The 15,496-nt window shown below is 44.0% G+C and overlaps 1 protein-coding gene across 1 annotated transcript; it reads right to left on the bottom strand.

The window, feature by feature from the left end:
• Nucleotides 1–677: 677 nt before the first annotated feature.
• LOC123450385 (protein NSP-INTERACTING KINASE 3-like) lies at nt 678–8,314 on the bottom strand. The gene is made up of 4 exons (XM_045127668.1): nt 8,095–8,314; nt 2,798–3,034; nt 1,709–2,100; nt 678–1,083 (listed from the first exon to the last, which is right to left on the bottom strand). Exons 1-4 carry the CDS (start codon nt 8,312–8,314, stop codon nt 760–762), a joined length of 1,173 nt encoding a protein of 390 aa, XP_044983603.1. The 3' UTR covers nt 678–759.
• Nucleotides 8,315–15,496: the final 7,182 nt, after the last annotated feature.

Here is a 15,496-nt window from a genome sequence, read left to right on the forward strand (position 1 = left end):
CCTCCCTCCATGCAAATTCCCACAGCCGGAGGCACTGCTCACGCACAGCTGCAGCGCTGACACTTCATGCTGCAGATCCATCCATCCATGATCCATCCATGCATGCATTATTCCATCAGGCATCAGCTACCTAGCCGAACAGTTCAAAACAGTACCAACAAAAACGCACAGAGACAGCCTACAGGAAAACAGTGCACACAGTATAACATTGTAGACACTTGGCTCCAGTATTTGTATTTTACAGATAGTGCAGCACGTTCGTTGCAACTTTGCAAGGCAAAACATGAGGAAGAAAAAAAGTTCGGTTCCGGCCTCTCAACCATTCCGTCAGTTTTCAAAAAAATGTGTGGGGATTCCAGCAAAAGTTCAGAAGCCAAAATGAACAGTTTTCAGACAGAGGAATAAGATGACTACTATCATGTGCAAGGCCGGAGAAAGAAGAGGAAAGAATAGCTGACCAATGGAAAATTTCCTTTCTATATCTACTCAACTCATCACATCTCATCTCTCTTAGCCTACATGTACATGAGCAGCAACGATGGGCCGAGCTCAGCTCACACAAATGCACAATGACCATGCCCCCCCCCCCCCCCGTATGTACAAATGAATGCCACCACCCCCTACCCTTACCCTATCCAACATGGAAAAAATGCAACCTCTCCTCTCCCTTTGCCCGGTCTCTCCAAAGCTAATCGAACGCGACACATCCATTGAGGCACAAGCAAGCATCTACGCGATCAAATTGGTCGCCGTCGCCGGTCACCTTGGTCCGGTGAGCTCCATGGCCTCGAGGCCGACCGAGGACTCGTTGGCCCCCGCGAAATCGGTGAACTTCAGGGGCAGGAGCTCCGACGAGACGGACTTTGGCGTGTCGACATTCTGTGACGCCTCCCATTTATCCGTGAGCCCGTCCCCTTCCAGCATCCTGATCACCTCCGACATCCGGGGGCGGTGGGACGGGTAGTACTGCGTGCACAGCAGAGCCACCTGCACCATCTCCTCCAGCTCCACCCCGTCGTAGTTGTTGCCGAGGTCCTTGTCCACCATCATGTTCAACTGCTTTTCCTGATGGAGCTTCTTTACCTGGAACCACCACATGCAAGAATGAGAAACAATGATCGTGCCAATACAAAGACCATATACTGAACTCCGAGCAGAAGATGGTAACTGATGGTCAGTTAGTTAATATGCCCAAACTATGATAAAGGATTAACAGAAATGAATATCACCTGCTCCATCTGCAAACTATTGTAAGGCGTCTTTGTAGTTCAATGTCTTGTATTAGTGTACAAAGGTAGCAAATTAATAGGGATGGCATGATTTTCTCAAAAAAAGGGAAATAATTGTTATCATTCTTAATTTCCAATGCCTTCTTCTAGTCATAAAATGATTTTCAAGCAGGACATTGCAATGGTGAACAGTTTAAGTTGTCTTTGGTATCATAGAGCATATTTTTCCAACTTACCTTATTTTAACTATGAAATATGCTCCAGTATCTCGAGTATAAAATCTTACCATTGAGTGTACTCAATGTAAAAGGTGAGACATGACCTAAAAGTGGCAAACAGAGTTGTCGAAAAGCTCTGAAGACACTAAACTAAAGGCGAGAACCGAACAAAGTCCAGAAGGAGAAAGCGATCTTTTCACATAAACTAATAAGGTGAACTTGATACCATTGCACGAAAAGAGCATGATATAACATGCTTACCAGATCAAGCACTCCGCCCTTCTGATTTGCTAGTCTTCCAAAATCTAATGCTTTCTGGCTAGTGATCAACTCAACCAACAGGACTCCTAACCCAAACACATATGTCTTCTCCGATGACTGGCCAGTTGACAAATACTCTGGAGCTATGTGTCCCACGGTGCCACGCACTGCCGTGGTAACATGGGTCTCCTGGTGATCCAAAAGTTTCGCCAATCCGAAATCTCCGACTATTGCTTCAAAATATTCATCAAGAAGCACATTGGAGGCTTTTACATCACGATGGATTATTTTTGGATCACACTGTTTGTGCAAATAAAGCAGCCCTCGTGCTGTACACAATGCTATCATCTTTCTCCTCGACCAATCTAGAGCTCGCTTGCCATTTATATGCTCTAGACAAAAAAATCCAGGAAAGCTTAGGTGGATTGAAGGAGGTCACAGTTTGCTTGCAAACCGAATAATATACTTGGAAAGCTGTCATAAGATGCCTTTTTATTAATTCATTTCATCAGTAGTAAACCTAGAAATGTGATGTTGATAGCTCAGTTCATATTTCAAAATTTGGTGTATTGTGAAATGTCAATGGACACTTAAGTAAATACAGGGAGTCAAGGAGCATGAGTATTATTAAAATTAATAGATCGGCACAAGAAGTGTACTTCCAATAGAAGCAATCACCATAGTCAAGCTTTCTTTCATGGCATGACAGAAGGATGAAGCTACCCAGGATGATATGTGGCAAGGGTAGGTCTGTAGGTCCTTATGAGCCTAATTAATACTTCCATGATTGTAGTATAACTTTCACTAAAAGAAGACAAGGCAACTATATGACATGCTATAAGTGAACATGTTGAGGATCTCTTATCCTGAACGCTAACAAGTGTCAGTTTATTTTTTAAGCTGAGCATTTGGTGGCAGTCTGAGCTAACTGGAGCAATGCGCCAATATGGATCCATGTTAGATCGTAAATCTGAAAATGAGCGTAATGCATGGCAAGGGGAAGCAAAAATTAAACCGGCCACTAATGAATCTGCCCAAGAAATGCTAATTACTTAAAAGTGTCATAAGGGCATGGCGAAAAATACTGACCACGCAACTGAGAAGCAACACTTCCATTTGGCATATAAGGATAAACAAGTAATCTCTCACACTCCGTAGTGCAAAATCCAATGAGCCGTAGGAGATTCCGATGAACAGCTAAGCTTATGACTTCAACTTCAGTTTGAAATTGAACTTCCCCACCGACAGCGTTGTAGTCTTTCAGCCTTTTAACAGCAACAACTGAACCATCACGTAAGAAACCCTTGTATACTATTCCATATCCACCTTCAATTGGTGATTCTCAAAGCAACATGAATGGAGAGGTAGCTTTCGCATGTTTTATGCTATATGTTGACAATATTAAGTACTCCAAAACTGAAACTAAACTAATTCAGAATTTAATATGATGGAGTACAATTTAATATCTTCAGAATTTATAAGATCACACATCTATTATGTTCCTTTGATTGTTATAAAGTGATACACAACAAGTAACCAAAACTGGAATTTCTTCATTTATGTTGTCGACGCTCGACTCAAAAGAGAGCATATTATTAATAGACTTGATGTATGTTCTCGTGGATTTATAAAATGAAATTAAACTCTGCACGACACATTTATGCTCACAACATGAGTTGTGCCTCCCCATCTTCTCAATATCATGCAGCATGTCACATGATTTATGTAAAAGATCCCCATTTTGACATAATGGTTCATTGCAACTCGGTTAAGATTAGTTCTGCTAGATGTATGACAGTTTGTCACTCTGTCTATTGACTACGAATAGATGTTCTACCAATTCAAGAAAAAACCATTTCAAAAAAGTGCAGATACACAGTCAATTGGAGTTTGGATCTGCCGATGCCAAATGCACTCATTTGTGAGACCAGGTCATCAAATACACATGTTGTAGATAGTGATGATTAGTCTATGTACAAGAACCATGATTTCATGACTAACCCCAATATAATAAATATGCTCCATAAGTCGAGGATTAGCCATCAGAAATGCTGAGTAGACAACCCGACGAGCTGTGGGGATTATTTGTCCGCCACCATGGTGAAGTGGTTCTCGAGCGATATTTGCATTTAGGATCTTGAACTTCACATTCCTAATTGGTTCATCACACAAGGGGCCTTCTATGGCACCCCACTGAAACCTGAGGTTAGGGCAGTAAATATTTTTTTTAAGGAACTCACGAATATTCCGGAGGATATTTGAATTAACAGAAGAGAGTGCCCTACCCTTGAACAATTGAATCTTTGACTTCATTTAGCAAGTTCTTATCCACCTCAACCGAAAGAGAGTCATCCAGTAGAATGTTAGGACCCTGTATGTGAAAGTAAGATATGTTCAATCTACAAACTGGAAATACAATATGGATGAAACGAAATGATGGTCTGGTGGAAAGTTTGTGGCACGTGACCAACTCCAACTTGCTGTCATAGAAAAATTAAAACTGCATAATTTTGGATACATAGGGTGCTCATGGATAATTGCTTCAGAAAAGAATCTTCACTAACTATCTTGCAAAATATTGGATACGGTTGCTGGATTATATTCTAACAGCTCAAAACCCATCCCTTGTGAATGAGATAGTTATTACCGTTCCATGGATCCGAGAGAGCATCGGTCACCTACGCGTGAGCATCATCCAACACCCCAATGACCAAGCATAAACTAAACGCAAATCCCTTGCAGAAGAAGCCAGGTGGTACAAAAAAATCAGTCTCCTCTTTGTCGTGCACATAATCCATCATACAAACAACCTCTTTGCCCTAATGTGACATGCACCCAAATTGAGCCATTCAAATTAACAGAAGTGGGCAACGGACATATATTTAGAATTATTCTACCAAAAGTAAGAATCATATACGGCATAATAGCTAACCATGTGGAAGAAACATCAAATAAACCTTTCTTAGTATAGTTGAGAGATACATACTAAACAATCAACAATTATGTACTGCATACCAATTTTGCTTGTAACAAAAGTCACACCACTGTTCTATAAACCACCAATAGAGTAGACACGCAATGAAATTCTACAGCTTTACATAACATGATCGAAGGCAAAACACTGGAGGAATATTGTTTTTAGTTTTTACCTGAGCGGCAATAGCTTTGCCATGGTTGTCTTGTCGAAGCCACCATTGCCGAGGAAAGTCACCAACTTCAGTAGTGTAACGGCCTATGTCCGTGCGTTGCCACGGGATATATAACAAACTTAGAAAAAGATATATTTGTCGAATCATCACTATAAGTTACATCAGGTATGTCTCATGCAGCTTATGAGTGTGTTCAAACAAAAAAATATCTTATGCAAACCCAACCTTTTTGCTCTTGGGAACTCCTGGCGTAGTCTACAAAAAATCATCCAAAGAATGGTGTATGCATATTTTAATCTTCTTTACCATCTCAAAAGGTTAAAACAACAATAATGAGATGTGCATTATGTTGAAACATAACAAGAACCAATGCAAATAGAAATATGTAGAAACACGACCAACTTCTTATTTTTTGCACAAGCTGCATTAACTTCAATTATTTTATGAAGGTTTATAGGCTCAACAAACATGTAGATTACTACACGGGTGAAATTTGTGATGTTTTTCTACTAGATTTAAAAAAAAAAATTGGAAGCAAGACGATAGGTGCCCGAGGGCCAAAGTGAATTTTCAGACTTACACTTACTAATTTAACAAAATAGTAAAGTGCACCGATATGACAGAGTTATATACATGTTCTCTTGACTCGACAACACCAATATCGTCTTGCTCTCCATCGCAATCTAGTTGTCATGCTACCTTCAGCTCCATTCCTTATTGGTGTACTCCATCCAACTCGTTCCTCCATTAGTCATGTTGTGCCTCTTGACTCTACCTTCCTTCGGCTTTCTCCGTGCACCTAATCCTCTTTATTTCCTCTACACTTCTCAATGTGTTTTGAAACCTGCAACACCTTCCCTCAATTTGACCGGTGGTCTGGTTCGTCTGTTTCGTCCTTCAATAATTCTAGCATCCTTTCCCTTTGTTTTATCAACATCAAGGAAAATAGAATGTGCAACCACTTTGTGTAGGAGCGACGAAGCATTGTGCATCTCAATGGCTCCAACAACACTAGCAACCATGCTAGTTTGAGTAGAGGAACCAACATTGAAGCCAGAGACAAGTAATGGATCAGTTGCTATACGCTTTAGTTCTGATCCCAACATACTTAAGAAGCATAAGTTAGATCTATAACACAGGAAACTATGTCAGGCATAAGTTGACATAGTGATCATAAAGTCAAATCTGCTCACACGACATTAAATCAAATGAATAAGAATTAACCCTTCCTATGTCCAATGTACCAAGTTTGTACTACAAATCTTGCACAATATGCTTGATTAGTTTTGCAATCAGCAAGTTGAGTTTAGCCTATTAGGCCTTGTATAATGCAAGACGCTTAGGGAAGGTGCTTAAAAAAAGCAGTGTTTCTTTAAGCACTGGTGCATATTTGCAGAGGGTAGACACTTAATTAGGCGTCTCTTCTATAGAAATAGGCTCTGATGCTTAGGAAAATCCTGGTTTATTTTTTTAAACACCTCCCTAAGCACCTTGCATTGTAGAAGGCATTCTACTATGTCCTTTTTTATCAAATAGTAATATATTTCCACACTTCCAGAACAAAAAAATGCAGATAATCATAATCTAAAGCACAACTACAAACTCAACCTCTAAGTATGCTTGGTATAGTTACTGAGAAATAATGCATAACAATCTGGGGAGATGCAAAACTCCCTCAAGGTGTAGAGCACTGCAGAACATCGCATTTTGTAACATATTAGTGCTTTCAAGTTTATAGTAACAATACAATTTCCATGCCTACTACCTCAAGATCTTGCGTGTAACATAGGCTCATTATGGCGTCTCTAATTACATAGTCAGACCAATTCTTATAAAGATTTCTCAAACTCTAGGAGAACTTCTTAATAAACATGTTAATACAATAGGTCTTCATATCTAACCAGCTCATTCTAATGTGCATTTAAAACCACAAAGCTAAGTGATACATCTACATGGTCATGCACTCATCCAGACATGCATCTAAACAATTTTGTGGACCCATGTTTGCTACTGAACTTGTTAAAAAAATCAAAAATCGGAGCCACAAACATGAAACCTTCAGTACAATCTACATTTTTGGCAAAAACTTGATAATTGAAAATAGTCCTTGGTTCCTGCAAAAAGAACAATCAACTACAATACATGATTTGAATATTTCATGAAATATATGTCACATTTGCAGCTCCAAATGTTTCTTATCCTTTGGGCTTTTGGATCTCTGATAATCTGAGAACCCTCCAACTCTCTAAATTTTATTACACTTTTTCTTTGCTCCACTGGGCCCAATATTTCTCATTCTTTCTACTGCACCAAAGAAGTTTTAGGTGCAGTGAACATTTAAACCAGTAACTTTAGGACTCATTAGTGTCATGAACTCTTACTGTTATGCCAATATGGGTTGCAGTAGAGGATCCTGGGCGGGTCCTCGCCATACAGGCATATAATGTCTTAAGCCTCCTCCCGCTTCTCTATAAATCTGGCTGCACCATCATTTCTCCGCATCTTCCTAACCTACTGCTAGTAGCTGGCTATGCCATCAACATCGCTTTTGGAACACCACTTAATTATTAAGTACACCTTGAGTAATGCATTAATAAAGGAAGATTATTACCTTAATGTGTAAATAAATCTGATTTGTCTCCTTGGCATCCTCATATGAGTTGGCTCCTCGCACAATGATGACACCATGACGTCACTAACTATATCATGTTAATGCAGTTGAGCTGGCAAATAAAATTCTAATTAGACCTCATGAGCAACCTTCCAATTATATCAATTAGCATGGTGTATAATTTACAACATTCTTCCTTGATTTTGATAGAATGAATCAAAGATGGACAAGCTACTTAGCAAGAAAATTCTCAAGGGTGGAATGAAAATTCATCACCTTATTTCCCAGTTTAGCTACCAGATAACTTCACCTTACACTCTAAAGAATAGAATGGTTAGCAAGTCAATTTTTGTTCAGTAAAGGTGGTTGTGCAATGTGGAATTACTCCACTTGATATATTTCACCGTGTTAGAACTGAAGACCTAGATGCCTAATCATTTTTTCTTTACACATTTGCATGAAAGTTAACTTCAAATTTCTGTAGCTTCGGCATGGTTTCTTAGGGGGGTAATTTGGTGGGATGGAGAGGGAGGGGAGGTGCCATGGGAGAGGACAACCATGGGGTGCGCCGGTGCGGGAGTGCATGATACAGAGATAAGGTGGGGTGAAAGTGTAAGATAGATTACCTGGGTCGTCGTCTGACGCTGCCACCAATGGACGCTCGTGTAGGTCTCCCTCCCGCATCGTGCTCCCCATGGTCGGCGGCGGGTCGTAGAAGGATGGCACAGGGTCCGCTCCCCCGTGGTACCACCGTCGTTGCAGCAGCGCCGCCGTCGCGACTGCGGGGTTGGCGGTGGCGGCGGTGGAGCGGAGGAGGTGGCCGGGGACGGCGTTGCGCGCAAGCATCCGGGTCGATGTCGATGTTGCAGCAGCGCTGCCGTCGCGACTGCGGGGTTGGTGATGGCGGCGGCGGAGCGGAGGAGGTGGCCGGGGACGGCGCTGCGCGCAAGCATCCTGGTCGCCGTCGACATCGCCACCGACTGCGGGGTTGGGGGAGACCACGGAGGCGGGGGACGGCGATATGACGCCGCGGTCAACGCGCGAGAGAGGAGGGGATCGTGAGAGCGTGGGTGGAGACAGGTGCGTTTGTGGGTCGTGTTTTTTGCCTTTGACGGGTTGGGTGGACGTGGGTGGGTCTGAGCGACGGGGGATGGATCGCCAGGCAGTGCGTGAGTTAGTATCTTTCAGTGGGGTTTTTTTTTGAACCGTTATATTTGGCTGTGCTAGCGACGGTTTTTGACTGGTTTATGAAGGGATTGAAAAAAAATCGGTGGAAGGATGAAAAGGGGGACGAGCGAACGAGAGGTCGAACCATCGCTCTGGTCGAACCATCACGACGACAGATCCCCCTTTAATAGTAGGGATATGGGGCCCATATGTCAGATTCATCTTCATCTTCTCTTCTTCTTCCTATATGTCTCTTCTCTTCTCTCCCCAATGCCAGGGCACGACGATCGTGGCGGCCGATGTAGGAGAGGCAGGACATGGTTGCAGAAGGCGCAGGCGAGGCAGGGCACGACGACGATCGGCACAGGGGAGGCAGGGCGCGGCGGCCAGCCAGTCGAGGCAGGCCATGGCGGCGGCGGTCGGCCAGGCGAGGCAGGGCACGAGCCAGCCAGGCAAGGCAGGGCGCAGCAGTGGCCGCAGGCGAGGCAGGCCATGACGGCGGCCGACGCAGGAGAGGCTAGGCGCAGTGGCCAACCAAGCGGGACGGGTCATGGCGGCGGCCGACGTAGGGAGGCAAGGCACGACGGCCGGTGCAGGCGAGGCAGAGCGCTAGGGATGGAGCTCCTACGTGTGCGCCTCCTCATAGGGACCCGATTGCTTTTTCATGAAACTTCTAGGGACCTGATTGCTTTTTCAGACACTGACATGTGGGCCTCGCATGTTAGTTAACGGTCAAACACAAGGTCAATTGGACTGACCGTTTAGGTGCGGGCCTGACATGTCATAAACATGTTTAACTTTTTAACAACGGACATTTGGGGTTGTTTGAAACAACGAACCCCCGATTTGGTAGTTATGAGAGAAAAAATTCCGATAGCTTTTTGAAACCCTAGCCCGTAAAGTATTAGTTTTGTGCTATTTACTCTTGCGCATCTGGTCATTGCGCGCGTAACTCAGCCTAACCGTGTTTCTGGTTTGTAGGGACCACACAGAGTGACTACTAGATTGTGACAGATATTGGCCGTGGTTGAACACGGCTAAGAGCAACACCCCTTATAATGTCATGACCCACAAAATAACCGTGAGTTTACGGTTCCGTGTTGAAAAAGTGATCTGAATAGACCCTGTATCGAACATGAAATTGTAAAAAAGATTGCGGGGCGCGATAAAAATTCGCCCTTAGCCTTTATTCATGGGCTAGGAGGACGACCCGAGCTTGACCCCTATCGACAACGATTTTTGGCGAGAGGGACATTCCCGAGCGGCGGTTCCCGCTTCCCCATCCCTCAGCCTCCATTTATCTTCATCCCCCGCTCCAAAACATCATCTGCGGTATCCCGTCGCCGCCATGGAAGTCTCCGAGCCGTCGCCCGTCACTGTCATAGTCAACCACGCGCCAACCCCTCCACCAGATCTCATCGCCGGCCATGTCGCGCCCATCGTTGTTGAATCATCGACCGCGCCACCCAACAAGCGGTAGGGCAACATCTTCGTCTAGGGCAATGTTTCTGCAACCCCCGCCAGGAAGATACCCGCGCCCGTTGGCGGCGCTGCCACTTCGAATTCGAGGAGGCAGGCGTCAGCCCGGAAAGGCAAGGTGGCGGGTGTGAAAATTCTCTTTTATAGTTCCGTGATGCGGGGTCTGTTCTGTCGCGATGCGTGCCAGCCAGTAAAACGATATTTTCGTGAACTATAAACGCATTATAAAGGTCTGCATTATAAGGGGTCTACTAGAATTTCTCCAAGAACAACTTTTTTAGGGCAGCTAGGAGCAACCTTTTCTTTAAGGCAACTAAGAGAAACTCTAGCAATACATCTTTTTTTATAATGACGCAACATTGAGGGAAAAAAGGAATAACAATAAAAACCTCTTGATGATACTGATGTTTGGCGGCAAGGATCAGAGTTGAAGTGTCATATCAAGGGCTATTTCTCATATATTATTTACCTCTAAGGTGTTGTAGCCGAATATGGATGTTTTAGCTCTTGTTAGGAGAAGAGTGTCGCATGAGATGAATAATGCCCTCTATCGGTGTCAAAACCGGCAGATCTCGTGTAGGGGGTCCCGAGTTGTGGATCTTAGATCAATGGGGAACATGAAAACACAGGGACAATGTCGTGTTTGATTATATTGATGAGTGTATGACGATTAGAGAGTCGATCTACCACGAGATTAGATGAACTAAACCCTAGATGGGTAGGATAATTATTATGTGTCCTACGAACTAAAAACCTCTGGTCTTAGGATTACATATGGTCGGTTATCATGAGGGAATAAACATGCCTATTCTACCATATTGACTTGGAGCACAAACTAAGGCTTTCCTTCGTGAACATAGTGTCATTTTATAGTTCGGCCCTTTAGTAGTAGTCACAGAGCAGCCCACGTGTCACAGACTCCCTAAGTAGCCCCCGAACTAGCCTCCAATGTCGGGGTCTTGATCCCGATCAGATTCACGCTCCCAAGGTCTCCGGCTTGCGGGGGGAGTTCTTCTCTCCCTCTATGTTCGGCTTAATACCACTTCAGCCACCGATGATTTCTCGATTTATAAGCAGTATGTGTTACTTAGCCTCGAAGGCCAACCAATCGAGTGTGAACAGTGCCTTCGTCTGACAACTTTTAGCAGAAGGTCGCGACCATTCACGACCATTGACCAGTTATGAAAACTCGATCTGTGGTTCGAGGTAGTTCCTTCATTGGCACGTCCCATCAATACGAAGGTCGTGCCCCGTTTTTAAGGGATACGGTTCATGATTTGGGCTATCCCACGGGCGCATAACAACACGATTATAGACTTGGCTTCCCGCTCCACCCCTTTGTAAGGGGTTTGATGTTTTTTATACGTGTTAGATTTCCATGATCTCGCCCCAAACTCCTTCTTGTATATTTCGGCCTTTGTCATATCTGTGAGGCATTTTTTGCAGGTTCAGCCACGCTTTGGCTTGTGGCTAAAAGTCTTCATTGTTAAGCCAAAAGTAGTCGGCAGCCAGTAAGCGTACTATGGGGGGGGCGGTGATCAGCAGGCTCCTCGAGTAGAATGGTGGGACGGTACCTTCATGGACACCGTCAAAATCTGGCAAAAAGAGTGGTTTTACATCACTCAACCACACGGTGCAGACTCGAAAGCACCCTCTGAATTCAGATCCGATCCTCTCACAAGGCTGGTGTCGTGGACGAGGAAGGGGCTTGATTGGGGGTCAACCGCGTAGTTGGAGTCACTCAGAGGTGCATCTCCAAGTTGATAAAGAAGGGGCTCGAAGTGACCAATGTGGTTCAGGCCATGCTTTACAGCCACCTCCTACCTAGCCAATATCCGGCCACTCCAATGTAGTCCTACAAGCCCAAACACCCAGCCACCGTGCTCCATCTTTACCGCACCACCCACAACAAGTTATGGAAGGTGTTGTTCAAGCCACAAAAGGTCTAGTCAGGCGAGGAGGAAGACACCGGCCTTGACGCTGCACGCCCTCCTTGAGAGGTAGAATAAATTTTTAATCTTGTGTTCGGGTACTACCTTTTCACAAGACACTCAAGCCTTTCTTTCTCGCATTTGCACAACTATCTAGAGAAATCCAAACAGATTAATGACCCAACACCACTGCCCGAGGGCCCCACGACGGCCTTGCTAACGAAAATGTTGGTCGAGGTGTAGTAAACGGTGCTAGAGAAAAATGAGAAGAAGGACGAGAAAAAAGAGGCCCGAGGAGGCCTCCACCAAAGAGGACCCCCGGACACTAAGTCCGGGGACACCTGATACGTCTCAAACGTATCTATAATTTTTTATGGTTTCATGTTGTTATCTTGTCAACTTTGGATGTTTTATGTACCTTTTATATCTTTTTTGGGACTAACTTATTAATTCAGTGCCAAGTGCGAGTTCCTATTTTTTCTGTGTTTTTGACTCTTTTCAGATCTGATTTTGGAACGGAGTCCAAATGAAATAAAATCCCCAAAATATTTTTTTCCAGAACGAAATAAGATCGGGGGACTTCAGGGCCAAGGCAAGAGAGCCACAGGGGCGCACAAGCCATGTAGCCGCCACCAGGGGGCGGCGGCTACCAGGCTTGTGGCCTCCCTGGCGCTCCCCTGCCCTAGCTCTTTCGCCTATATATTCCCTAAAATCCAGAAAAAAATCAGGGCATCCACGAAAACACTTTTCCGCCGCCGCAAGCTTCCGTTTCCGCGAGATCTCATGTGGAGACCCTTCCCGGTGCCCTGCCGGAGGGGACTTTGGAGTTGGAGGGCTTCTACATCAACATCATTGCCTCCCCCATGACTAGTGAGTAGTCCACTTCAGACCTACGGGTCCGTAGTTAGTATCTAGATGGCTTCTTCTCTCTCTTGGATCTTCAATACAAAGTTCTCCATGATCTTCATGGAGATCTATCCGATGTAATCCTCTTTGGCGGTGTGTTTGTCGAGATCCGATGAATTGTGGATTTGTGATCAGATTATCTATGATTTATATTTGAGTCTTTGCTGATTTCTTATATGCATGATTTGATATCCTTGTAAGTCTCTCCGAGTCTTGGGTTTTTTTTGGCCAACTAGATCTATGATTCTTGCAATGGGAGAAATGCTTGGTTTTGGGTTCATACCGTGTGGTGACCTTTCCCAGTGACAGAAGGGGCAGCAAGGCACGCATCGTGTTGTTCCATCAAGGGTAACAAGATGGGCTTTTATTGTAGATATGAGATTGTCCATCTACATCATGTCATCTTGCTTAAGGCGTTACTCTGTTCTTATGAACTTAATACACTAGATGCATGCTGGATAGCGGTCGACGTGTGGAGTAATAGTAGTAGATGCAGAAAGTATCGGTCTACTTGTTTTGGACGTGATGCCTATAGATATAATCATTTCCATAGATGACGTCACGACTTTGCGCGGTTCTATCAATTGCTCGACAGTAATTCGTTCACCCACCGTCTACTTGCTTTCATGAGAGAAGCCACTAGTGAACACTACGGTCCCCGGGTCTATTCACAACTATCGTCTCCCCTTTTGCTTTTACTTTGCTTTGTTTCCTTTTTGCTTTCAGTTCTCACTTTGCAAACAATCTATAAGGGATTGACAACCCCTTCATAGCATTGGGTGCAAGCTCTCTGTGTTTGTGCAGGTACTTGTGACTCGACGAGCGCCTCCCACTGGATCAATACCTTGGTTCTCAAAACCGAGGGAGATACTTACCGCCGCTGTGCTACATCACCCTTCCTCTTCAAGGTAACACCAACGCAAGGCTCCAAGGCCACGGGGAAATCCTTTGCTTATTTGCCAAGGAAGTCCCTATAGGCGTAGCCCGTGACAGAAGGATTCCTGGCGCCGTTGCCAGGGAAGGTCTGTTGTCGCAGTAGCAGAAGGATTTCTGGCGCCGTTGCCGGGGAGGAGGATCGCTTGCCGGGGAGAGATCAAGTCAAGATCTATCCAAGTAGGTGGCACAAACTCATCTCTTGCATTTACCTTTTTTGCTAGTTGCCTCTCGTTTTCCTCTGCCCCACTTCACATTTGCCGTTTTCATTTGCCTTTCTCCTTTGCCGTTTTCTTTTGACTTTCTCCCTTGCCGTTCTCTTTTCCCCATTTCACTCACTCTCTTCCTGCTCGTTTGTGTGTGTGATAGTCCATCAATGGCTAGACCCACCACTCCAAACGATACCCCTGAGAATGAAGTTCTCAATTTTAGGCAGAATGAGGAAGAAAATTTAAAGGACGATTGGTACAGGATTTGCAATGCTCAATGTAGATCTACTCGTAAGCAATCCACTACCGTTCTTCTTCGCAGTTTTTATGTTGGAATCTCTCCTTGGAATAGGTATATCCTTGATACCATCGTAGGCGGGAAATTTTCGGGGAGCCATACTGTTGACTCCTATGGAGCTATCATGAATTTGGTACACTCACCCCCGCTCATGGTTAATGGAACTACCTTGACCTTGGAACACGTGATGCAAAGGCTTGATGCTATTGAAAACAAAATTGACACAATTGAACTTATTGAGGGTTTGGATAGAACGATCCACAACCAAATTACTCAGTACGGATCCAAAGTGGGAATGGTTTTGAAAAATTGAAGGGAGAAGGAACCTATGGCTAATGATTCCTCTAGAATTGGCAAACTAGAAGATGTCATAACCAACTTGGGTTCCGCTTTTGCCGCTGTGCAAAATACTCCAAATCTCACTCTCAAAAAGACCGTCAAGTCTGTTTTTGTTCCTAAGGCTAGTGGTGACTCATCCAATAAAGATGAAGATCTTAAGATGATAAATGATCACGCTACTTATGGTTTGAGCACCAAAGATGACTATACGTGATTCCATCACCTTTTGCCTAGCTAAGGGCGTTAAACAATAGCGCTTGTTGGGAGGCAACCCAACGAATCTATCCTTTTTCTTTCTATTTTGTGTTTTACACACTTTCGTAATTATGTTATGATTGTGTTTGTTTGTGTTTCTTTTGCGTTTGTGCCAAGTAAAACTGTTATGATTAGTCTTGGGGACGATCGTTTGGTCATGCTGGAAAAGACAGAAACTTTCTGCTCATGAAAATAATTTTCAATTTTTTTCTGTAAGAGCTTTTGAGTTCATTCTTTTAGCTACTGATTGCTACGCAAATTCTTTAGACTATCATAAGTTTTCAGAATTTTTGAAGTACCAGAAGTATACGAAGTATACAGATTGCTACAGACTGGTCTACTGTTAACATATTCTGTTTTTGTTGAGTTGGTTGCTTATTTTGATGAAACTATGGATAGTATCGGGGGGTATTAGCCATGGAAGATTGAAAATACAGTAACCCAACATCAACATAAGTAGAATTTAATTTTGCTACAGTACCTAAGGTAGTGGTGGTTTGCTTTCTTATAC

The sequence above is a fragment of the Hordeum vulgare genome, chromosome 4H (assembly GCF_904849725.1).
Source record: "Hordeum vulgare subsp. vulgare chromosome 4H, MorexV3_pseudomolecules_assembly, whole genome shotgun sequence".
NCBI classification, from domain to species: domain Eukaryota; kingdom Viridiplantae; phylum Streptophyta; class Magnoliopsida; order Poales; family Poaceae; genus Hordeum; species Hordeum vulgare.

Coding starts and splice junctions, on each gene's coding strand:
- LOC123450385 (XM_045127668.1), bottom strand. CDS start 8,314: ATGCTTGCGCGCAACGCCGTCCCCGGCCACCTCCTCCGCTCCACCGCC. Junction 2,101..2,797: donor TGTTGCTTCTCAGTTGCGTG/GTCAGTATTTTT, acceptor TTTTTTGTCTAG/AGCATATAAATGGCAAGCGA. Junction 1,084..1,708: donor AGGGCGGAGTGCTTGATCTG/GTAAGCATGTTA, acceptor TGGTGGTTCCAG/GTAAAGAAGCTCCATCAGGA.